The 25,812-nt window shown below is 45.4% G+C and overlaps 1 protein-coding gene across 1 annotated transcript in view; it reads left to right on the top strand.

Moving 5' to 3' along the window:
- Positions 1-24,066, top strand: part of atxn7 (ataxin 7) — a 74,643-nt gene extending 50,577 nt beyond the window's left edge. Inside the window, exons 4-11 of the mRNA XM_078413889.1 lie at positions 5,049-5,289; positions 8,933-9,204; positions 10,748-10,830; positions 12,641-12,906; positions 15,417-15,612; positions 16,498-16,619; positions 18,295-19,276; positions 20,814-24,066. Of these exons, the coding sequence (XP_078270015.1) occupies positions 5,049-5,289; positions 8,933-9,204; positions 10,748-10,830; positions 12,641-12,906; positions 15,417-15,612; positions 16,498-16,619; positions 18,295-19,276; positions 20,814-20,831 (2,180 nt within the window). The 3' untranslated portion in view covers positions 20,832-24,066. The remainder of the gene's footprint in view (positions 1-5,048; positions 5,290-8,932; positions 9,205-10,747; positions 10,831-12,640; positions 12,907-15,416; positions 15,613-16,497; positions 16,620-18,294; positions 19,277-20,813) is intronic.
- The last annotated feature ends 1,746 nt before the right edge of the window (positions 24,067-25,812 follow it).

The following is a 25,812-nucleotide window of genomic DNA, read 5'->3' as shown; positions in this document are numbered from 1 at the left end:
GGTGTACGGAGTTTGTACGTTCTCCCCGTGACCTGCGTGGGTTTTCTCCGAGATCTCAGGTTTCCTCCCACACTCCAAAAACGTGCAGGTTTGTAGGTTAATTGGCTTGGTATAAGTGTGTGTGTAGGATAGTGTCATTTGGCTTGGTAATTGGCTTGGCCTGGTATGTGTAGGATAGTGTCAATGTGCAGGGATCGCTGGTCGATGCAGACTCGGTGGGCCGAAGGGCCTGTTTCCACGCTGTATCTCTAAACTAAACTAAACTAATTAAACTTGTGGATTCCTGGATAGATAGAAAGAAGGGCGAAGTGAGATTGTTGGCTAATATAAACGAGACAAATTCTAAAAACGATTGAAACTTGCATTTACACTCTCATTATTGCAATTGGGACAACTTTGTCTAATTTCTCGAGTGGTATTCCTTCTCTTTAAACACACTGTTTGTGATCCTCTACTTGCAGCTTCAGAAAGCTCCATTCTCTCTTGTGTAGTCAGTTTCAATCTTTAGACATTACGTCCACTGACAATGTTACAGCACATTGCTGAGCAGAAAGCTAACGTTTTACTGAACAGAGAATCCCTCCTGTGTTCAATCTTCAGTCTTTAAAGTCAGTGAATTGTTATAATCAAGAGAGAGAGAGAGTCAAGAGTATTTTATTGTCATACGTCCCAGATGGAACAATGAAATTCTTACGTGCAGCAGCAGAACAGAATGTGTAAACATAGTACACTGTAAACAATATAATAAACGGGAAAGAAAAAATAAGTTGTGTGTGCATGTATACACACACACACACACACACACACACACACACACACACACACACACACACACACACACACACACACACACACACACACACACACACACACACATACATATACACACACATATACACACACATACACATACATATATACACACACACATCCACCTTTTGGGGAGTTAGGGCATCACTGTGGCGCAGCGGTAGAGTTGCTGCCTCACAGCGCCAGAGACCCAGGTTTGATCCTGACTATGGGTGCTGTCTGCACAAAGGTTGTACGTTTTCCCTGTGACCTGCGTGGGTTTTCTCCAGGAGCTCTGGTTTCCTCCCACACTCCAAAGCCATACAGGTTTGTGGGTTAATTGGCTTCGGTAAAGATTGTACTTTGCCCCTAGTGTGTGGGATAGTGCTCGTGTACGCGGTGATCGCTGGTCGGTGTGGACTCGGTGGGCTGATGGGCTTGTTTCTGCATTGTATCACTAAGCAACAACTAAAGTAAATAACGGCTAACTCCCTTCTTAGACACTATCTAGCAGTCTCTACGGGCATGTACACTTTTAGATCAGCTGAGAAAATGATGGAGAGAGGCTATGACATTGATAATACTTAAATAGACTGATGACATTTATCAAAAGTCACACATGAATAATTGGAACCAAATCTTAAAAACGAGTGTTAAGAAACTTTACTAGTTAGAGAAATACAATAATAACATTTTAATTTAGCTGTGTACGTTCTACGTTTCATTTCCTCTCTTGGCATGATCCCCATTCTCACAATTTTTAAACAGATTTTGAACATAGAGTAACATTTAAAATCTGTAGACGGGAACTGCAGATGCTGGTTTATACCGAAGATAGACACAAAGTGCTGGAGTAACTCAGTGGATCAGGCTGAGATCCCTGGAGAAAAGTCTGAAGAAGGGACCCAAACTAAACCTCCAGTCTGAAGAAGTGATCCGACCCGAAACGTCACCCATTCTTTATCTCCAGAGATGCTGTCTGACCCGCTGAGTTACTCCAGCGCTTTGTGTCTATCTTCAACATGTAAATCTGTTTCATTCTCGAACTGATGTGCTTATGTGACAAGGAACTGCAGATCGATTTATTCACAAAATGCTGGAGTAACTCAGCAGGTCAGGCAGCATCTCGGGAGAGAAGGAATGGGTGACGTTTCGGGTCGAGACCCTTCTTCAGAAGGAACTGCAGATGCTGGTTTAAATCGAAGATAGATACAAAATGCTGGAGTAACTCAGCGGGTCACACAACCTCTCTGGAGAAAGGGAATAGGTGACATTTTGGATCGAGACCCTTCTTCAGACTGAGTCTCGACCCGAACTATCACCTATTTTTCTCCAAAGATGCTGTCTGACCCGCTGAATTACTCCAGCACTTTGTGTCCATCTTTAATATTTAAAATGCGGTACAATAGAATTTTATTTATTGGTCTGCCAACAGTCACAAAACACAACAAGATACATGAAACATGAAGTCCAATGATTGGGGGGACGGGGAGTCAGTCTCAGTCTACCCCACGACAGAAGGGGGAGGAGTTGCACAGTTTGATAGCCACAAGGAAGAAGGATCTCCTGTGATGTTCTGTGCTGCATCTTGGTGGGACCAGTCTGTTGCTGAAGGTGCTCCTCAGGCTGACCAGCGTGTCATGGAGGGGGTGAACTGTATTGTCCAGGACGCTCCGCAGTTTGAGGAGCATCCTCCCCTCCAAGACCACCTCCAGTGAATCCAGCAAGATCTGTTTCTTTCTGGAACAGATGTGCATGTGACATTCTGACTGTGGCTAAAGTCCAGCTGAAGGCAAATTCTAAGGGACTAACCGACAGAGTGAATGTTGGAATTTGATCTGCTTACGTAGAAACGACTAAGTCCAGCGGCAATATCAGACATTCACTGAGCAGTCATCCACAATGAGTTATCATGGCTGTATTAATCTGTGCTTCATCCGGTAGGAATTCTCTGGCATCAGAATGAAGCACAAAAATATACGTGTGCTTCGTTGTCACCTTCCCCTCGGCCAGCAATGACTCATTCAACACTTCTTTGATCATTGTCTGCTTTCATCTGTAATTTTCCCACCTTAATTTAACTTTGTACCCTTCCATATCTCTGGTTTCCCCTGACTCTCAGTGTGAAGAAGAGTCTCGACCGGAAACGTCACCCATTCCTTCCTTCCTTCCATCCAGCCTGTCCCGCTGAGTTACTACAGCACTTTGTGTCTATCTGTGGTGTAAACCTGTGTCTGCTGTGCCTTCCTACATAATATGTTTGCTGCTTCTTTCATTTTAAACTCCATTGAAGGTAGGGTCTAAGGTTACTCTCCCAATACTTCACATGGGTATGTAGTGACCCGAAACGTCACCCATTCCTTCTCTCCCGAGATGCTGCCTGACCTGCTGAGTTACTCCAGCATTTTGTGAATAAATACCTTCGATTTGTATCAGCATCTGCAGTTATTTTCTTAAACGAATTAAGATAGGATATGCACCAAAATACTAAACATGACTACTTTCATTTACGTGACATTGCTGTGTCCCAAACAGTATGGTCCCCTGCAATGGGGGGGGGGGGGGGAGACTATGTATAAACACTGCTGTGATTTCTACATAGTGAAACAAAAATGTATAAAAATGGCCTTTATTAAAATCTGACAATGTGCACTTTAACCACATGTGATTTTTTTCGATTACAAATCTCAAATTGTGGAGTACAGAGGCAAGTAAATAAAAGATGGGTCTTTGTCCCAAACATTATGGAGGGCACTGTATATGCAAGTTTTTTTTTTTTCTCTCAATTTCAAATGCACTTAAATTTAAGGTGGAGACAGATACGATAGTGGCATTTAAGTGACGTTTGGATAGGTAGGATGGGAATAGGGAATGGAGGGTTGTGGATCACCTGCTGGCAAGCTAGGGTTGGTATTGGCACCATGTTTGACACAGACACTGTGGGCCGAAGGGCCTGTTTCTGTGCTGTACCGTTCTATGTTCCTCTTGGTAATTCGAGATTGTACAACATTTATGATAATGGAACATCCATAAATTGCAGGGAATATTTTGAGGTGGTTTGTGATTCATCGTTCCAGAAATTGTTTATGCAATATCTCGAAGCCCAGAGCAAGAGGAACGTAGTGAGTCTGCAAAGAGAGGACTTAGTAATTAACTACACCATGTAATTGCTGAAGAGAGAAATTAGCAGATTTATGAATGATTTCTGCGCTGTATCTCTAAACTAAAGTAATGTACGGGTGATCGATGGTCTGCACGGACTAGGTGGGCTGAAGGGCCTGTTTCCGTGTTGTATCTCTTCCCCAGACTAAAGTGTATGGGCGATTGGTCATCAGCACGGACTCAGTGGGCCAAAGGGCCTTTTTCTGCGCTGTATCTCCAAGCAAAAAACTAAAATTTGGAATTAATATTTCACAACGCAAGTATGGATTAAGAAAAATCCATCGCTGAACACCTCTGCTCAGTTCCCCTGGGCCTATCCGATCTCCCGGTCACTAAACATTTTAACCCCCCCTCCCATTCCCACAGTGGTCTTTCTGTCCTGGGCCTCCTCCACTGTCAGAGTGAGGCCCAGCGCAAATCGGAGGAACAGCACCTCGTATTTTGCTTGGGCAGCTTACACCCCAGCGGTATGAATGTGTTGGAAAGGTCTGCAGATGCTGGTTTAAATAAATCAACGGTCGACACAAAAGGGCCTCGACCCGAAACGTCACTCCAGAGATGCTGCCTGTCCCGCTGCATTACAACATTATCTAATGTGTCTACCAGTGGTATAGATATTGATTTCTCTGACTTCAAGTAACCCTCTCTGTCCCTCCCCCAGCCTAGTTCTCCGACTAGTTTCACTGCCCTCCTGATTATATTTTACTGATTGTATTCCTCGTTGTCACCTTCTCCTCAGCTAACAATGAACCATTTTTCATTTCCTTGATAGTATAAGAAAATAACTGCAGATGCTGGTACAAATTGAAGGTATTTATTTCACAAAATGCTGGAGTAACTCAGCAGGTCAGGCAGCATCTCAGGAGAGAAGGAATGGGCGACGTTTCGGGTCGGGTCATTTCCTTGACCATCGTCCCCTTCGAGCTGTGTTTTCACACCTTACCCTTCCATATCTCTGTGTCTCCCTCTCCCCTGACTCCGAGTCTGAAGAAGGGTCTCTCCAGAGGCGCTGCCTGTCCCGCTGAGTTACTCCAGCACTTTGTGTCTAATCTCCATTGCTGGCCAACACTGAATTGTTTGATTGTTCTTCCTTACAGAAAGAAGACACAGTACGTCAAGCAAACCGCCTGTAACTCCTCCGACTTCTGCGTACTCTTATTCTTCTGCGCTCTCCAAAAGCAGAGGTGGCAGCGACTGTGGGAGTAGTCGTTCATCCGTTGGCACCTGTCCTTCGTCCAGCTCGAAGATACAAAAATCCCCCAAAGATAAACTCCACATCAGCAGCATGAACAGACCATTCTACATGGTTCATCATGGCAGGATGCACCATGATAAAAAGTTAGTGTGCGCTCTTCTTTCTTTCTGCCTGCTCTGCAAATTACTCCTGTATTGTTTTCTTGTATCTCATTCAGATATTTTAACTCAAAGCTTCTAATCTGAGTACAGATGCTCCTCGACTTACGATGGGGTTACGTTCCGATAAACCCCTTCGTAAATCGAAAATATCGTAAGTCGAAAATGCATTTAACACACCCCTAACCTACAAAACATCATAGCCACCTAACCTACAAAGCATCATAGCCACCTAACCTACAAAACATCATAGCCACCTAACCTACCGATCATCATAGCCACCTAACCTACCGATCATCATAGCCACCTAACCTACCGATCATCATAGCCACCTAACCTACCGATCATCATAGCCACCTAACCTACCAATCATCATAGCCACCTAACCTACCGATCATCATAGCCACCTAACCTACCCAACATCATAGCCACCTAACCTACCGATCATCATAGCCACCTAATCTACCCAACATCATAGCCACCTAACCTACCGATCATCATAGCCACCTAACCTACCGATCATCATAGCCACCTAATCTACCCAACATCATAGCCACCTAACCTACCGATCATCATAGCCACCTAACCTACCCAACATCATAGCCACCTAACCTAACGATCATCATAGCCACCTAACCTAACGAACATAACCTAGCCAAGCGTAACTTAAACGTGCTCATAACACTTACATTAGCTTACGGTTTGGGCAAAATCCCCCACAACGCTGGCAACGCAGTACAGTGTAGAGTATGGGTTGTTTACACTGGTGATGGCGTGGCAGACTGGGAGCTGTGTCTCGCTGCCGTTACTCGACATCACGAGAGAGTATCGTACCACATATCGCCAGCCCGGGAAAAGATCAAAATTCAAAATGCAAAGTACGGTTTCTACTGAATGTGCATCGCTTTGCACCATCGTTAAAATACCGTAAGTCGAAGCACCGTACGTCGAGGAGCATCTGTACTTGCATCCTTTGTAGCAAAGGTTTATTGAATGCCACGTGCACAGAGATTCAGTGAAATGCTTGTTCCACATGCTGCCCATCAGATCATATCATACGTGTACAATAGGCAGAGTCAGCACAGTGGTGCAGCGGTAGAGTTGCTGCCTCACAGCGCCAGAGACCCGGGTTCCATCCTGACTACGGGTGCTATCTGTACGGAGTTTGTACGTTCTCCCCGTGACCTGCGTGGGTGATCACCGGTTTCTCCCATATTCCAAAGACGTACAGTTTTGTAGGTTAATTGGCTTCAGTAAAAATTGCAAATGGTCCCTAGTGCGTAGAATAGTGCTAGTGTACGGAGGGTCCCTGGTGGGTTGAAGGACCTGTTTCCACGCTGTGTCTCTAAACTAAACTAAGTCAGAGTCGTACAGTATGGAATCATCTCTTCTGGTAGCTCGATCCTAACACCCACCACCTCTTCTGGAAGATTCTCTTCTGGAACATCATGTAGCATGCAGTGCATATTTTTAAGGCAGAGATAGATAGGTGGATTCTTGATTAGTACAGCTGTCATGGGCCATGGGGTGAAGGCAGGAGAATGGGGAAGAGAGGGAAAGGGAGACCAGCCATGATTGAATGGTGGAGTAGACTTGATGGGCCAAATGGCCTAATTCTGCCCCTATCACTTATGAACATGACCCACTAGGTTCTGACACCATCTTGCAAGTCTCCGAAATATGTGATCTTGGCCCAAGGAGACCTTCAATTCTAATATCTCACTTGACTGTGATTACACAAGTTCACAAGTTATAGGAGTAGAATTAGGCCATTCGGCCCATCGAGTCCACTCCGCCATTCAGTCATGGCTGATCTCTGCCTCCTAATCCCATTCTCCTGCCTTCTCCCCATAACCCTTGACACTCGTTCTAATCAAGAATTTGTCTATCTCTGCCTTCAAAATCTCCACTAATGGCCTCCACAGCCCTCTGTGGCAATGAGTTCCACAGATTCACCACTCTCTGACCAAAGTTCCTCCTCACCTCCTTTCTAAAAGAGCGCCCTTTAATTCTGAGGCTATGACCTCTGGTCCTAGACTCTCCCACCAGTGGAAACATCCTCTCCACACCCACTCTATCTGTGCCTTTCATTATTCTCTAAGTTTCAATGAGGTTGGCCCTCAACCTTCTAAACTCCAGCGAGTACAGGCCCAGTGCTGTCAAACGCTCATCATATGCTAACTCACTCATCCCTGGAATCATTCTTGTAAACCTCCTCTGGACCCTCTCCAGAGCCAGCACATCCTTCCTCAGATATGAGGCCCATATTTGCTCACAGCGCTCCAAATGTGGCCTGACCAGTGCCTTACAGAGCCTCAGCCCCAGCGGTTTACAAACCAGTTGTGCTCCTGCAAGTAAGAATTTGATGGTTCCATTTTGGTACAAATGACAACCAAATTCTGACTCCCTTGACTTGACTTAATGTCTGGTGTCCTGGCAGTACTGGATCGATGAAGTAGGTGTTCTGTTTTTCCATCTCATAGTTACAAAGTACTGGAAAGATCAAAACTGCCCAGCTGTTTGCAATCATCAATCATTGATCAGATTACAATATTATCATCTTTATCCATGATGTACTCGCCCTCCCGTGGCGACCAGTGTTCACGGAAGGCCTCCAGTCCCCATGGACACCGCCTGTTCCCTGTCCAGGGACATGCGGGCCCGGAATTGGGCAGGGAGTTGACTCGGGCAGAGCCTTCGACTGCCTGCTGCCTGGACTGGTGGACGGCCATCTTGGCCAGGCCCATGGGGCAAACCGAGAAAGGGAGATCGCCTTGATTGTATTAATGCAAACTATATCTGATCTTTAGGCTTTAGAGAGAAAGCGTAGAAGTAGAGAGAGATAGATGGATTATATAAGAAAATAACTGCAGATGCTGGTACAAATCGAAGGTATTTATTCACAACATGCTGGAGTAACTCAGCAGGTCAGGCAGCATTGATTGGTACAAGGGTCAGGGACAGAAGGCTGGACAATGGGAGATAGACACAACATGCTGGAGTATCTCAGAGGGAGTAACAGGCAGCATCTTTGGAGAGAAGGAATGGGTGACATTTCGGGTTGAGACCCTTCTTCAGACTGATGTCAGGGGAGAGGGAGATACATAGATAAGGAAGTGTAAGGCATGAAAATAGGACAAAGGGAATGGAGATCAAAGAACATATAGAATAGACAATTGTTAGCTGGGAGAAGATAACAACAAAGCAAGCAGAGATAAAATGTGGTCGGAGACAGTAAGACTGGCCAGGGAAGGGGGAGGGATGGAGGGAGAGGGTTACTTGAAGTTCGAGAAGTCAATGTTTATAGGAGGGAGAGACAGATCAGCCATAATTGAATTGCGAAGTAGACGATGGGCCAAATGGCCTGATTCTGCTCCTATCACTTATGAAACGGGCCCTTCAACCAACATGCCCGATCCACACTAGTCCCACCTGCCTGCGTTTGGCCCAGAAACCTATAAACCTCTCCTATCCATGTACCCGTCGAAATGTTTCTATAAAGGTTTAGCGATAGTGCCTGCAAACAATGCACTTGACAATAACACTAAACTAAATCAAACTAAAGACCAAGGTTACAAAACATGCTGCTTTCCAGTGTTTGTGAAGTGAAAACCATTCTATTCTGCAGCCTGGCTTCAGTGGTGAAAGCAGAGAAGGTGCATCCTAACGTGAAGATTGATGTCCCGTCGCTGAAAGTGATGCCTGTGTCCATTAATTCCACTACTGTGAGTGCTTCACTAAAGACTGGCCTTAATAATCCCGCAATACCAAAGGCACCCCTGTCCTCCGTCGGGCAGATACCCAATGGGAAGAATCTTCTGTCGGCTCCTTCATCCTCGCAAAAGAAACTCGAAGACCGTAAAAACACCAAGAAGCCCTCCTCTCACAAGCGCTTGTCAGGTGAGTCTTGCGTAGATGCGTAGAGCAAATGGAAGCTTCTGTAACTTTTGGAGTTTAAACAATGTTTGAATGCAATTCTTCTTTGGAGGCAACAAGCAATCTGCTGGAGGAACTCAGTGGGCCGAGCGGTATCTGTTGGGAGGGTGGGGGAAAGGAGTTGCAAATATCCTTGTCTCAACGCTGCATCAGCCCTTCTTTTAGAACTGAGATGAGGAAAAACTTTTTCAGTCAGAGAGTTGTAAATCTGTGGAATTCTCTGCCTCAGAAGGCAGTGGAGGCCAATTCTCTGAATGCATTCAAGAGAGAGCTAGATAGAGCTCTTAAGGATAGCGGAGTCAGGGGGTATGGGGAGATGGCAGGAATGGGGTACTGATTGAGAATGATCAGCCATGATCACATTGAATGGCAGTGCTGGCTCGAAGGGCCGAATGGCCTCCTCCTGCACCTATTGTCTATTGTCTATCTCGGAGAAAACCCACACAGGTCACGGGGAGAACGTACAAACTCCGTACAGACAGCACCCGTAGTCAGGATCGAACCTGGGTCTCTGGTGCTGTTAAGGCAGCAACTGTACCGCTGCGCCACCGTGCCGCCCCTCCTGATTGTTCCGCTAGAGTTAAGCATCTGCAGTCACTTGTGACTCCAACCTTTTTTGGGCGCATGATAGTACAGTATTTGATTCACTGGTGTAGAACCCAGAGTTTGAGATTATTGGCTCGGATTTACAAATCCCCAACATGGTGTCAGGGGAAGTTGAACTTGAGGAACTTCTTCAGTTGAACTGCTGGAGTTGAACTTGTCTCGAGGGTAAACATGGAATATATGGAAAAATGGAGAGCAGGACCAAGCCCTCCAGCCCTCCAGCCCATAATGTACATGCTGAACATGATGCCAAGACCATGTCTTATCTACATGCGCATGCAGGAAACATGCTCCCAATGTTGGGGGAGTCCAGAACCAGGGGCCACAGTTTAAGAATAAGGGGTAGGCCATTTAGAGCAGAGATGAGGAAAAACATTTTCAGTCAGAGAGTTGTAAATCTGTGGAATTCTCTGCCTCAGAAGGAAGTGGAGGCCAATTCTCTGAATGCATTTAAGAGAGAGCTAGATAGAGCTCTTAAGGATAGCGGAGTCAGGGGGTTTGGGGAGAAGGCAGGAACGGGGTACTGATTGAGAATGATCAGCCATGATCACATTGAATGGCGGTGCTGGCTCGAAGGGCCGAATGGCCTCCTCCTGCACCTATTGTCTATTGATCCATATCTCTCCATTCCCTGGATATCCATATCCTGTCTGCTTCAACCACCAACCATGGCAGCTCTTTCAGGTGCCCACCACCCTCTGTATAAATAGTGGCCTTGCACATCTCATTTAAACTCTGCCCCTCTCACTGTAAGCAGATTTGAGTCACAAATATTGGTGACAAAATTAAACATTGCGTGCCTAATTTTCAGCACAATTTTGACATTCTTCCCATGAAAACGAAATGGTAAATCGCAGGGATATTTTGTACGGTGTGTTGAATATTTTCCATTGCTTTGCAGACAGGGAGTTCGACCCAAACAGACATTGTGGTGTTGTTGATCTTGAAACCAAGAAACCATGCACAAGATCCTTGACATGCAAGGTAGGTTAACGCTGAGCTTTCTATCCTCATCATGATGCCTCGGTTTAGTTTAGAGACACAGCATGCACGGGGATTTAGTACGGGTGTCAAGGGTTATGCGGAGAAGGCAGGAGAATGGGGTTGAGAGGGAAAGATAGATCAGCCGCGATTGAATGGCGGAGCAGTCTTGATGGGACGAATAGCCTAATTCTACTCATATAACATTAGCTTAATGAGCATGGAAGCAGAAACCTTGACCCACAGAGTCCTCGCTGGCCCCACATCAATCAAGGGTGCGATGGTGCTTGCCGAATGGCCTCATTCTGCTCCTGTTACGTATGTGCAAATGCACAGTGCAATTTTTTCCTTATGTACAGTACAGTATTTCCATTCTCAAAACACATCCCTGATTAGCAAGTGCACAGAAATAGTGCACCGAGCCCGCACGCAAGATGGTTGTTGGGAAGAAGCTGTTCCTGAACCTGGACGTTCCAGTTATCAGACTGTGATATCACCGTCCCGACGGCAGGGGTGATATGAGAGGGTTAGCCAAGGTGATGCCGGTCTCTGCTGGCTGCAGAGATTCCTGTGGATCCCTTCGATGGTGGGGAGATCAGTACGCATGATGGACCGGGCAGTGTTCACCACATTTAGTGATCTCCATTCCTGGGCATTGGAGTTGCTGAACCAGGCCGTGATGCAACCAGTCAGTATGCTCTCCACTGTACACCTGTAGAAGTTCAAGAGAGGTAGACACAAAATGCTGGAGTAACTCAGCGGGTCAGGCAGCATCGCTGGAGAACATGGATAGGTGACATTTTGGGTCGGGACCCTTTCTCCGGACTGACCTGATCCGAAACATCACCTGTCCATGTTCTCCAGAGATGCTGCCTGACTTGCTGCTGAGATACTCCACCATTCTGTGTCTATCTTTGGCATAAAAAAGCATCTGCAGTTCCTTTTGCCTTGACAGTCGTAACACCTGTTATCCGGCAACTAAACTATCCTACCAAGAATTAGAGAGCAGTCCTGAACTACCGTCTACCTCATTGGAGACCCTCGGACTATCTTTGATCGGACTTTACTGGCTTTATTTTGCACTAAATGTTATTCACATTATTCCCTTTATCGTGTGTCTGAACACTGTGGACGGCTCGATTGTAATCATGTATTATCTTTCCACTGACTGGATAGCACGCAACAAAAGCCTTTTGCTATACCTCCGCACACGTGACAATAAACTGAACTAAACTAAAACTTTTTATTATGTTAGAAGTTCAAGAGAGTGACAGCAGACTGAGTTTAGTTTAGAGATACAGCACCAGAGACCTGGGTTCGATCCTGACTTTGGGCGCTGTCTGCATGGAGTTTGAACGTTCTCCCCATGACCGCTTGGGTTTTCTACGAGATCTTGGGTTTCCTTCCACACTCCACAGAAACAGGCCCTTCGGTCCAGTGATCCTCGCATATTTATGCTGTCCTCCACACACTGGGAACAATTTACATTTATACCAAGCCAATTAACCTACAAACCTGTACGTCTTTGGAGTGTGGGAGGAAACCGAAGATCTCGGAGAAAACCCAAGCGGTCATGGGGAGAACGTACAAACTCCGTGCAGACAGCGCCCGTAGTCAGGATTGAACCCAGGTCTCTGGTGCTGTAAGGCAGCAACTCTACCGCTGCACCACCCTGCCGCCGAATCTTCTAATGGGGTAGAGCACACAGCTGTTTGTTTAGTTGGATTAGACATTGGAAATGTTAAGTTTGTTATGAAAATGTTAAACTGCCTGTGTTTGAGATTGACGTGTCCTTCCCCCTGGAAACTTTCAGACACATTCCTTGAGCCATCGACGATCGGTCCTGGGCCGACGGAAACACTTTGACCTCCTGTTGGCGGAGCACAGAAATAAACCCAGGGAAAAAGAATTGCATAGAATGTCCGATCATCACCACCAGACACCCCTTCTCAGGGAACTGCATCCCTCGCCATTGAAAGCTTCCCCGGAATTGCACCCGAATTCCCATGGAAATGCTGCATCAGATGTAAAACAGACGGTGTCTGGCAAAACCAAATTTTACAATTCAAGTCTTCCAAGGTACGTGGCGTTTATGCAGGTGCGATGAAACCATTAACAAACAAAAAAAGTAGATGGAGTAAAGTATGGATTAGAGCGCTGGAGTAACTCAGCGGGTCAGGCAGCATCTCTGGAGAACATGGATAGGTGATGTTTCACAGAGTGCTGGAGTAACTCAGCGGGTCAGGCAGCATCTCTGGAGAACATGGCTAGGTGACATTTTGGGTCGGGACCCTTCTTCAGATTATCAACACGAAGTGCTGGAGTATTTTCAAGGAAGAGATAGACAACTTCTTGATTAGAACGGGTGTCGAGGGTTATGGGGAGAAGGCAGGAAAATGGGATTCAGAGGCAGAGATCAGCCATGATTGAATGGCAGAGTAGACTCAATGGGCCGAATGGCCTGATTCTGCTCCTATAAACGTGAACTTAGCAGGTTATGCATCATCTCTGGAGAACGTGGATAGGTGACGTTTCAGGTTGAGACTCTTCTTCAGACTCTGTAACCTGTACCTGCCTTCTCTCCATACCCCCTGATCCCTTTAGCCACAAGGGCCACATCTAACTCCCTCTTAAATATAGCCAATGAACTGGCCTCAACTACCTTCTGTGGCAGAGAATTCCACAGACTCACCACTCTCTGTGTGAAGAAATGTTTTCTCATCTCGGTCCTAAAAGACTTCCCCTTTATCCTTAAGCTGTGACCCCTGGTTCTGGACTTCCCCAACATCGGGAACAATCTTCCCGCATCTAGCCTCTCCAACCCCTTAAGATCTAGAGAGAAGGACTGGGTGACGTTTCGGGTCGAGACCCTTCAGACAATATTTCATAAGGAGATTATAGATGGCTATAATTGTGACATTTGGTGCATTTTTTTTTTTTTAATGTGGATCAGTAGTTTTAATTAATTTATAAAAAAACAGTAATGAAAGTGCACAATTGCTGGTTTACAAAAGAAAAGACACAGTGCTGGAGTAACTCATTGGGTCAGGCAGCATCTCAGGAGCAAAGGAATGGGTGACGTTTTGGGTTTAAACCCTTCTTCGGACTGAAAGATAGAGGTGGGGTGGGGGGGGGGTGGAACCTGGAAACGAGAAAAGGTCAGAACTAATGAGGGCCGGCAACAGATGACCTGAGGAAGGGTGTGGGCCACAATGGGCCATTATAGTCATGGCCATGATTAGTTCTGGCCTTTTGTCACCTCCATTTCCCACCCCCCCACTTCTCTTCCCCCCCCCCCTCCCCGCCTCTCTTTCAGTCCCAACCCGAAGCGTATAAGAAAATAACTGCAGATGCTGGTACAAATCAAAGGTATTTATTCACAAAATGCTGGAGTAACTCAGCGGGTCAGGCAGCATCTCAGGAGAGAAGGAATGGGTGACGTTTCGGGTCGAGACCCTTCTTCAGACTGATGTCGGGGGGGCGGGACAAAGGAAGGATATAGGTGGAGACAGGAAGACAGTGGGAGATCTGGGAAGGAGGAGGGGAAGAGAGGGACAGAGGAACTATCTAAAGTTGGAGAAGTCGATGTTCATACCGGCTGCAAACTGCCCAGGCGAAATATGAGGTGCTGTTCCTCCAATTCCTTTTCTCCAGAGACGCTGCCTGACGTGCTGAGATACCCCAGCATTTTGTGTCTTATCTTTGGTGTAAACCAGCATCTGCAGTCACTTCCTACACAGGAGCTCTGGGGAACGTGGATAGCTGACGTTTTGGCTCACGATGCTTCATCAGCACATTCATACAGTGCGGTGTGGCTCAAACGTTGAGGTTTGGTGTTATGTGGGGCTCCTTTTACAAGCCGTTTGTGATATGAAGCAACTTTGTCACTACTGATGCGTACGACACGACACGATACGATACAGTAGAACTTTCTTTATCCCAGGAGGGAAGTTGATCTGGCAACAGTCATAAAGCACAACAAGATACACGAAACATGAAGTGAAGAGTGGGAAGTCCAGGATTGGGGATGTGCAAAGATTGGAGTCAGTCTACCCCACGACAGAAGGGGGAGGTGTTGCACAGTTTGATATCGAAACGTATAAGATTATTAAGGGGTTGGACACGTTAGAGGCAGGAAACATGTTCCCAATGTTGGGGGAGTCCAGAACAAGGGGCCACAGTTTAAGAATAAGGGGTAGGCCATTTAGAACTGAGACGAGGAAAAACTTTTTCAGTCAGAGAGTGGTGAATCTGTGGAATTCTCTGCCTCAGAAGGCAGTGGAGGCCAATTCTCTGAATGCATTCAAGAGAGAGCTACATAGAGCTGTTAAGGATAGCGCAGTCAGGGGGTATGGGGAGAAGGCAGGAATGGGGTACTGATTGAGAATAATCAGCCATGTTTACATTGAATGGCGGTGCTGGCTCGAAGGGCTGAATGGCCTCCTCCTGCACCTATTGTCTGTTGTCTATAGCCACGGGGGGAAGAAGGATCTCCTGTGGCGATCTGTGCTGCAAATTTGCTTGATATGTATTTGCTGCAAGATGTTGCGTCCTTCCACATGCCAACAGATATTAACTTTCTTTTGAAGGCCCGCCGCTTGTCAGTTACAGTTCAGTGGCAGCACCATCGGTGACCCTGCTACGGTACATGAACCGCACGGCTCCCTTGCAGCATCGGACACTGCGTGCAGGCTGTCCAGCGACGAGGGGGAATGCGAGGAGAAAGAGGAACTGGCAGAGAAGCTCGACTGCCATTATTCTGGACAGCACCCTCGGCCGGCTGCTGTAAGTTGTAAACGGGAGTAGAGATTTAAAAAATATATATCACCACACTCAGTGTTTCAGGTTTTTATGGTGTGGCGCTGGGTTTTTACAGTCCAGTACCACCTTTTAATCCGGACGAAATTCCGAGAACGCATTTGATCCCCCCCCCCACCCCTCCCTTAGCGGAAGTCCCCCCGAAAATGTGGCACCCGGGCCGGGTGAGGCGGCCGATCTCAACCTCATCGGGACTTCCGCGGCCGATCGGCGGGTGGAACCTGCCCCCTGCTGCCGGGGCTGTGGAACTCCGGCCCGCCCGGAGCCGGCAGATCCCTACCCACGGCCGACTTTGCAAGCCGGTATCTTGGCCCCTCGGCGGCCCAGGCGGAACGTTCCAGTGCCGCTGGACTCCTCTCGAGGGGTGCCGTGACCTCTGTCGGTCCGACAAAACGGATAATCCAGAACGGCTGTGGAACCGAGGGTGCCGGGAGACCGGTGGTGGACCCACATACCATTTAAGGATGAGAGGGGATCTTATCGAAACGTATAAGATTATTAAGGGGTTGCACACGTTAGAGGCAGGAAACATGTTCCCAATGTTGGGGGAGTCCAGAACCAGGGGCCACAGTTTAAGAATAAGGGGTAGGCCATTTAGAACTGAGATGAGGAAACGGGGTACTGATTGAGAATGATCAGCCATGATCACATTGAATGGCGGTGCTGGCTCGAAGGGCCGAATGGCCTCCTCCTGCACCTATTGTCTATTAATACCAAATACAGCCTATCTTTTGACGTGATTGATGGTCAGACGTAGGTGTGGCCATAAGAATGATTAAGTTCTATGTAATCTGTCAGATCAATTTCTTCAGTAGTTTTCAGGCTTTTCTCAACTTTCTTGTTCCCGACCAGCTTTGCACGTTTGGAAGTCGTCAGATTGGTCGAGGCTGCTTCGTGTTTGAGAGGCGATGGGACCACTTTCGATGTGCACTTAGTTCCATGGTCGAAAAGCATCTTAATTCACAAATGTGGAAGTAAGTAGCCAACCAACAAAAAAACCAAAAAATAATGGTTGATTTTCTTTCAATTTAAGATCTGCGGAAGTTGCTGTGTGCAAATGAAATGGTCAGGACATCACAGAGTTTAGTTTAGAGATACTGCTCGGACATGGGCCCTTTGGCCCACCTGCAGTCCTGGTACACTAACACTATCCTACACACACTAGGGACAATTTACATTTATACCAATCCAATTAACCTGACTAATTAAACATTTGATTAAACAAATGTTTCATTAAACATTTTATAAAATTTATGAGATTAAACGTTTAGGTGGCGTAGCAGTAGAGCTAATGCCTTACAGCGCCGGAGACACAGGTTCGATCCCGACTACTGGTCTGTACGGAGTTTGTACGTTCTCCCCGTGACCTGCGTGGGTTTTCTCCGAGGTCTTCGGTTTCCTCCCACACTCCAAAGACGTGCAGGTTTGTAGGTTAATTTGGCTTGGTATAAATGCAAAAAAAAATTGTCCCTAGTGTGTGTAGGATAGTGTTAATGTGCGGGGATCGCTGGTCGGAGCGGACTCGGTGGGCCGAAGGGCCTGTTTCTGTGCTGTATCTCTAAAACTAAACTAAGCTGAAGATGAAGAATGAAGTAGTCAGTTTATACACGAGGGATCCATCAATAACACTGAGAGACCAACCAAATATTTCCAATCGTTGATCTGGTTTATTGATAAACAATGCTTAGGATACCACAGCAACACATATTAATGTGCCTGTTAAACTTCCCAGTATTCTCATGGAACCCTCATTCAAATTTCCCGTTTTGCCACAGGGGAAATTGGGGAGGTTGTTCAAATATCTTTAATCAGACTTTATCTTGCTCTAAATAAAATACCCTTCATCCAGTATCTATACACTGTGGGCAGCTTGATTATAATCATGTCAAACTTTTACATTGACTGAGTAGAACATAGAAACATAGAAAATAGGTGCAGGAGTAGGCCATTCAGCCTTTCGATCCAGCACCGCTATTCAATATGATCATGGCTGATCATCCAAAATCAGTACCCCGTTCTGTTTTTTTCCCTATATCCCTTGATTCCCTTAGCCCCAAGAGCTAAATCTAACTCTCTCTTGAAAATAGCACGCAACAAAAAGCTATTCATAGCACCTCAGGGCACGAAACAATGATAAACTAAATTAAATGGAGGATATGGGTTTAAGGTGAAGGGGAAAAATGGAATAGGAACTTTAGGGGCCATTTTTCCATGCAAAATGTTTTCCATGAAAATGTCTTCCATGTAGACTATCATCTCTTTTCTGTGTCTGACCTAATGTGCAGAGTCATTTAAGAAACATTTAAACAGGTACATGGATAGTTTAGATGGTTTAGCTTATTGTCACGTGTACCGAGGTACAGTGAAAAGCCTTTGTTGCGTGCTGACCAGTCAGCAGAAAGACAAGACATGATTACAATCAATCCATTTGCAGTGTTTCGATACATGTTAAAGGGAATAACGTTTAGTGCAAGGTAGGGGTGGAGATGTGACTGTGTGGAGCGATTGTAAGAGGTGTATGGGGCAGACGCAGGCAGGTGGGACGAGTGAAGATGGGGCATGTTGGTCGGCGTGGGTACGTTGGGCCGAAGGGCCTGTTTCCACGCTGTACGATTCTGACTCTAAAACAACGTCCTTCTTCTCTTTCAGGAAAATCCCCCCTGCGGTGGATAGTCCGGCGTCGAGGCAATGCCAAGCTCCCAACAGCGGCATGGTTCCCTCTCACCTCTCGCATTCCAGTGTCAGTACTGCAGGTGTGGCCTCCTCTTCCTCCTCCTGCTCCTCCTCCTGCTCCTCCTCATTGTCCTCTCCGGCGTTGGTGTCTCCTCCATTCCTCTCGGCCGACAGCAAACCTGTGCTGTCGTATGCAACTACTCTGACGGCTCACCCCGCTGCCTTGGGCTCTATGGACCCAGCTTACTGTATGCAATCTAGACACGTACCTTCACCATCTGCTATGCCTTCTGGGCTCTCCTCAGTCCCCTCGCACGTCTTCAACAAACCTCAGAAAGTGAAACCCAGCAGGTCTTTTAAAGCGAAAGACCCGCCGTCTACCAGCAGCAACAGCAACTCCAGTAGCAACAACAACAGCAACAGCTCTGGGAAAAGGAGGAAGAACAACTCAGCACTGCCACTGCATCCTCCTCCTGTCCATTCCATGGAAGCTCTGAAGAGAAACTGTGTGAATTCTGTGAGTCTGGGGACGTCTAATTATTCGTCCGTCTCGTCGCCGTACGGCAGCCCGCACAACGCTGGCCTGAACTGTACGAACAAAATGAACTCTCTGGGTCTCAAGCACGACCCGTCGGGGAAAGGGCTTCAGACGGCGATCCCCGCGGAGTCGATCAAGCGGATGAGTGTGGTGATGAACAGCGGCGACTCCACGCTGTCGCTGGGGCCCTTTGTGCATCAGTCCAACGAGCAGTCGGCCAGCCCGCACTCCACCTTCCCGCATCCCCACGCTCCGCTGGACAGGCTGGAAGGCCGGAAGCGTAAAGGCGCGCCGGGCTCCGGCGCCCTCAACAGGACGAACAAGCTCGCCAAAGCGCCCGTGGTCAACAATGTTCACTCGAAGCATGCCGGCGTGATCGCAGGGACGCCGGGACTTTCCAACAACACTCTCCTCCATCAGGTACGGTACGGAGGGAGCACCAGGGGGCGCTATGCTTCAATAAGTGGTTTAGCTTTAGACGAGCTTTGGGGCGGCACGGTGGCGCAGCGGTAGAGCTGCTGCCCGACACCGCCCGAGACCAGGGATCAATCCTCTCTACGGGTGCTGTCTGTGTGGAGTTCACACGTTGTCCCTGTGACCACGTGGGTTTCCCTGGATGCTCCCGTTTCCTCCCACACTCCAAGCACGTACAGTCAATTGGCTTCTGTGACATGTAAATCGTCCCTAGTGTGTAGGATAGGGTGTATGGCTGTGGGGATCGCTGGCCGGTTCGGACTCGGTGGGCCGAAGGGCCTGTTTCCGCGCTGCATCTCTAAAGTCTAAAAGACTAAAGGCTCTCAATCCTGTTCCCACCACATGATGTTGGTTGGGTTGGGAACTTTTCAGATGTTTAGTTGGATTACTCTTGTGCTTAAGTTACTGTTCCTTTTAATGTTGCCCTCTCTAACCTATTTATTTCTGCAACAACCTACAAATTTGTGAAGGTCTTCTTGGTCATATTGTCATAGAGCATGGAAACAGGGCCTTGCCTTCAGCCCAACTTGTCCATGCTGACGAAGGATCCCCATCTACGCTGGTCCCACCTGCCAGAGTCTGGCCCATAACACTCCATATCCACGTCCCCATCTAAAGGTCTTTTAAACATTGTTATAGTACCTGCCTCAACTACCTCTTCTGGCAGCTTGTTCCATACACCTACCACCCTCTGGGTGAAAAGGTTGCCCCTTAGGTTCTCATTAAATCTTTCCCCTCTCAACGTAAACCTATGTCCTTTGGTTCTTGATTTCCACTGCCCTGGGTAGAAGACAAGATTGGGTTGTTAGAAAATTGACCATCTCAGTAAGACATCTATGCAGCACTGTGTCCTCAGCTCAACCATTCCCAGCAGGCCCTTAGCCAGGTGCATCGAAATGGGACGTTCATTGATAATCGCACGATTTTCAATTCTGTTTGCCACCCCATATAAAAACTAAAACAGTCCACATCAACACAATGTGAACAATATTTCAGCCAAGGGCTGGTTAATGGCGAGCAACATTTGTGCGTCGGGTTTCAGCCAGTGACAATCTCCAACTTGCATGGCCATCTCCATCAGCCTGGGCCGGAGGGATGGGAGATGTAGCCACTGCAGTTTGTCAAAGGCTGGGAACCCTATATCAGATGGCTCACCGGTCCGGAACATGACGGGGAACTGCAGGTGCTGTAATCTTGCGTAAAACACAAAGTGCTGGTGTATCTCAGCCGGTCAGGCAGCATCTATGGTGGAAATGGATAGGCGACGTTTGGGGTTAGGACCCTTCTTCATATGTGAGGAAGGGTCACGATCCTTGAAACATCCCCGCACCATGTCCTCCAGAGACGCTGCCTGCCCTGCACGAGGCTTTTTATTCATTTTCACTTAGTTTTCATTGAGGATAAGGTTTGTTGAGAATTAAATGAGGTGTTCTGCTGTCACAATGTGAATTTGATGGGTTAATCTGTTTTCTATATTTTGTAGCCAAAGGCTCGACCATGATAACCAATGTTCTTCTGGAAGAAACTGGACATCTTATTTTGAAATCAGAAGTAGGCACTCTGAACTGCACGAAGCCTTGGAGTTTTCTCAACTTCCCTCTTGTTGCTCAGGTCTGTGGATAGTATAATCAAAATTACAGGTTTTGAAGCCAGGTTTGTGGAATTCCTCACAGCTTAAATTGAGTTGACATGGACTTTCTGGCTAGAAATTGAGCTTTCAATTGTTCAAATCAGTATTAAGTATTAGGTACCTAGCTAGAAGAATGACTACTGATCTGAGATTTATGCAAAAGGTGCAGTTTTTAGACTATTTACTGCTGAAGGGCGCATTCGCTAAACAGGTTTGGATGTTGAACTGCCAAATGTTTAAGCATCTTTACAGGTTTAGCGTGAGTTCGGTAGCCCCTTGACATCTACTGGAAATTTATATCACAGAGCAGATATGTTGTATTTATTTCTTTTGCAAGAGATATGTGTACTTTGTCTACATTTAAACTTTGAACCAGTTGCCAAGTATGCTGACTTGTGTCAGGTAGTTATTTTGAAATTTATTTTTTGTTAAATCCACAAACCTTGGCTTTTTTTGTTGTTGTTTGGAGCAGAAAAATTGTGGAACTAAAATAACAAGGGGAAGTCAGTCCAGCGAATGATTTGTTCATTGTACTTCACACACACACAACACACAAGCAGAAATGGTGTAAATTCTAACTGGTTCCTGGTTGGAATTACAGCAGAATGGAGAGTTGAAGAAGCTTGCATCATATATGGCGTTTTGATGCAACAATTTTTTTAAATGATTAAAACGATGTTCCTTAAATAGATCTATGATTAAATTTTATTCGGTGAGAATGGGGTTCAGTGGCATTTGCAGCTTGGTCTTGCCTATTTTTATTTTTTTTAAAAGGTAAGAAAATAAAAAATTGTAATGAATGCTGCTTCCTCCAGAACAGTCTTAGTAGTCCACATAATGTTTGCACTAATAGATTATATCCATTCTCCCAACTACGCTGGAATAGATTTTAATTTTAAAAGAAAAGGGACGGTGTTGCAAGTTTGTCAAAGAAACAAATAATTTTTTTTTAAAGATCTGTTTAAATCAGGGATTTCAGAATGAAAATTCCTCAAAAAATGTTTAAAATGACCACTTTAGTGAATATTTGCACACATTTCAACATTTTCCCTATTGGTCTAGGGAGCATATCAGAATGAAAACAATTTTTTTTTTTTTTCAATATCTGCTTAGTGTAGTGACATTTTCCTCCCAAATCGTGAAGTTATGGCAGATGTGTGCACAGGGGGGGAGAACGTAAGCATTTACTAATACAGTCTGTTCAATTAATCTTTACAGATTTTTGTGGGCGGTGTCATGAATTCTATATAAATTTTAAGAAACATAAATAGTGTATAGCTCAAATACTCTTAGAATCATTGTTGGATAATTGGCAGGTGAGCAATAAAAGGAGCCACTTATTGCAAATAGTTACAGAGCAGTTTCTGTTGGAGACCAAGTAATAATGCCATTTCCTTTTGGCCATTTCCAAAAGGCTATAAAGGAAATTCTTAAAGAAAAATTCCCCTCTCTGCTGTAATAAATGTAACCTTATGCCTCCTAGTAGTTATTTTTTAAACTGGCTTAAACTGAAGCTAGCTTGTTCCTTGTGGGACAGTTACCAATTGTAACTCTGTTTTCTTACCCCAATTTTCAACAAGCTAAGAGAAAGTATGTCATGATTTTTGTACCTTTTATTTTGAATTTTCTTGTTTAATGGATTATACAAAAGTATGGAAATATCCCTATTTCAGAATGCATATTTTGTTAAAATTGTACATATTAAACATGTATTTTTGCACAGGTCATTTTCTTATATCCAGTTTTGGTACAATTTTGAAATCATCTGGTATTTATTTATTTAGGAATTAATAAATAACAGTAAAAGTACCTTATTGTTTAGATATTCACTGCCCAGCTAATAATGCAAAATACCTACAGTATAAAATTTTTGGGGCACTTTTTATAAAAACTTTTGTCCATTTTGGAATTTTGGGAGTGAAATGATTTATTTTTTGGAAGTGGGGGAGGGGGAAAGAGAGAGCCTCAAAACTATTTCACTAATATATTCATTTGTTGTCTAAACTCCCAGTGTAACAAATTCATTAGAAAAATAAATATCATCCCAGACTCATCTGGAAAACCACTTGAACCTTTTTTTTTTGCAGCTTTTAGTCAAAATTTAAAGTGCCTGATAGTTGCTTCAAGATGACTGTTTAAATTGAACATTAAAAACAAGTAATTAAATGTTCAACTGGATTAGGAGCTTGCTTTTTCCACCTTGCGAGTTCCTAGTATTTATTATGCCTAAACCTTAATAATTTGGAATCAACAAATCTTTCAATTGTGAAATGAAACCAATTTTTGATTTGTATGTATATTTGTACGTGGTGACACCACCAGCCAAGAGCAAATCAAAAGGCCTTTACCTTTCTGTACCTTTGAAGTACCATGTTTTCAATGATTTTGACTATGAAAGAGGTCTTAAAGCACTATTGCTGTTCAACTTGGCTCATTAAAACAATTGTACTTTCAAGTTTTACCCATTGTCCCATAGTATCTAATACTACTGGAATGTAAATAAATATTCTCATCCCGGCAATTTTGAAGGTGACGGTGCCTTTATTTGAAAGGAAATACCTTGGGATTTCACTGAGTATCTCCTGCGATTCTTTGTCGATTAAATAGGGTTAGAAAATACAATGTTCCAAGAGATTGGAGTTTTTGTCTTCCCACAACATTGTTGTTCCTCGGCAGCACCTATATTCCCCGTACTGAAAAATAATAATAATTCGCGAAATTTTATTTTAAAAAGCCGAGTTGAACGATCAGAACACAAGAAATCTTGTCTTAAAAGGCACTCGAACCTGAAGCGATTTTGGGTTCAATTGTAAGGAATAAAACGATTGCAGTGACAAAAGCAATAGAGACATGTGAAGAGTTGAACACTACACATCTCAAATGTGAATGTAAGCCTGTGATAGCAAAGCCTGTTCCGAGCTTGGTTCTAAAAGCGACCTTTCTGTGCAAAAGTGTGAATAGTTTCAGAAGTACGCAAAATGGAGTGCACTGGTTCACTATGGTATCAGCTGGACTTTGTGCTGCCTGCTGTATAATTCATGAACAAACGTCATGGGTCAGAATCTTTCGATATTTGAAAATGTATAGTCTATTTGTTTTGTAACAAGGTCTGTAAATAAAAATAATTTATACTGTTATTTATAACAAATCCAGTGTCTGGTTGTCTACTGTTTGCTAATGAAAGTGTAAAGTTTAAATTAGAGATTTACAGCTTGGGTGAGGTCGACCATCGGTCACCCATTTGTACTAGTTCCATGTTAGCCCACTTTCACATCCACTCCCTACAACACTTGTACCCACAATCCTTTACAGAGGGCCAATTAACCTACAAATCCACACGTCTTGGGGATGTGGGAAGAAACCGGAGCAAACTCAGAGAGACAAGGAGAACGTTTCCATTAGTGGGAGAGTCTAGGACTAGAGGTCATAGCCTCAGAATTAAAGGGCGGCACGGTGGCGCAGCGGTAGAGTTGCTGCCTTACAGCGTATGCAGCGCCGGAGACTCGGGTTCGATCCTGTCTACGGGCGCCGTCTGTACGGAGTTTGTACGTTCTCCCGCGTGGGTTTTCTCCGAGATCTTCAGTTTCCTCCCACGCTCCAAAGACGTACAGGTATGTAGGTTAATTGGCTGGGCAAATGTTTTTTTTTTAATTGTCCCTGGTGTGTGTAGAATAGTGTTAATGTGCGGGGATCGCTGGGCGGCGTGGGCCCAGTGGGCCGAAGGGCCTGTTTCCGCGCTGTATCTCTAAATCTAAAAAAAATTCTAAAATCTAAAGGACGTGCTTTTTGGAAGGGGATGAGGAGCAATTTCTTCAGAGGGTGTGGAATTCTTTGCCACAGAAGGCTGTGGAGACCAAGTCAGTGGATATATATAAGGCGGAGAGAGATTGATTCTTGATTAATACGGGTGTCAGAGGTTATGGGGAGAAGGCAGGAGAATGGGGTTAGGGGGGGGAGATAGATCAGCCATGATTGAATGGCAGAGTAGACACTTGACTCAATGGCCTAATTCTGCTCCTATCACTTATGATCAAACTACAGACAGCACCCGTGGTCAGGAGCAAACAAAGTCTGGTCCATTTCCTTCCACTGATGCTGCTTGACTAAGTTCCAAAAGCAATTTGCTTTTGTAGATGTACAACGCTGACAGCCTTTTAATGTGTAGGAAAGAACTGCAGATGCTGGTTTAAATCAAAGATAGACACAAAATGTTGGGGGAGTCCAGGACCAGGGGCCACAGTTTACAAATAAGGGGTAGGCCATTTAGAACGGAGATAAAGAAAAACTTTTTCAGTCAGAGAGTTGTAAATCTGTGGAATTCTCTGCCTCCAGAAGGCAGTGGAGGCCAATTCTCTGGATGCTTTCAAGAGAAAGCTAGATAGAGCCCCTAAAGATAGCGGAGTCAGGGGGTATGGGGAGAAGGCAGGAATGGGGTACTGATTGTGAATGATCAGCCATGATTACATTGAATGGCGGTGCTGGCTCGAAGGGCCGACTCCTGCACCTATTGTCTATAAAATGCTGGGGTAACTCAGCGGGATAGGCAGCATCTCTGGAGAGAAGGAATGGGTGACGTTTCGGACTCTTGAACTCCTTGCTTCTCTCTATTGAATTGCCACATGGTTTACTTCATTTACCCAAAACGTTGCTTGACTATTCCCTCCCCAAAGGCCGCCTGACCAGCTGAGTTCCTCCAGCATGGTTTCACTCAGGATTCCAGTAGCTGCGGGTTATTATATCTGCGTTCAGCATTTCTGGTCATCTTCCTCACAATGTCCAAATTCAAAATTTGCATTACAATTCCTGCATCAAAATATTAAAACACACAGCTATGACCAGGATATTGTTGCAA

The sequence above is a fragment of the Rhinoraja longicauda genome, chromosome 17, assembly GCF_053455715.1.
Source record: "Rhinoraja longicauda isolate Sanriku21f chromosome 17, sRhiLon1.1, whole genome shotgun sequence".
NCBI lineage: Eukaryota > Metazoa > Chordata > Chondrichthyes > Rajiformes > Arhynchobatidae > Rhinoraja > Rhinoraja longicauda.
This window is presented reverse-complemented; position numbering and strand designations above follow the sequence as displayed.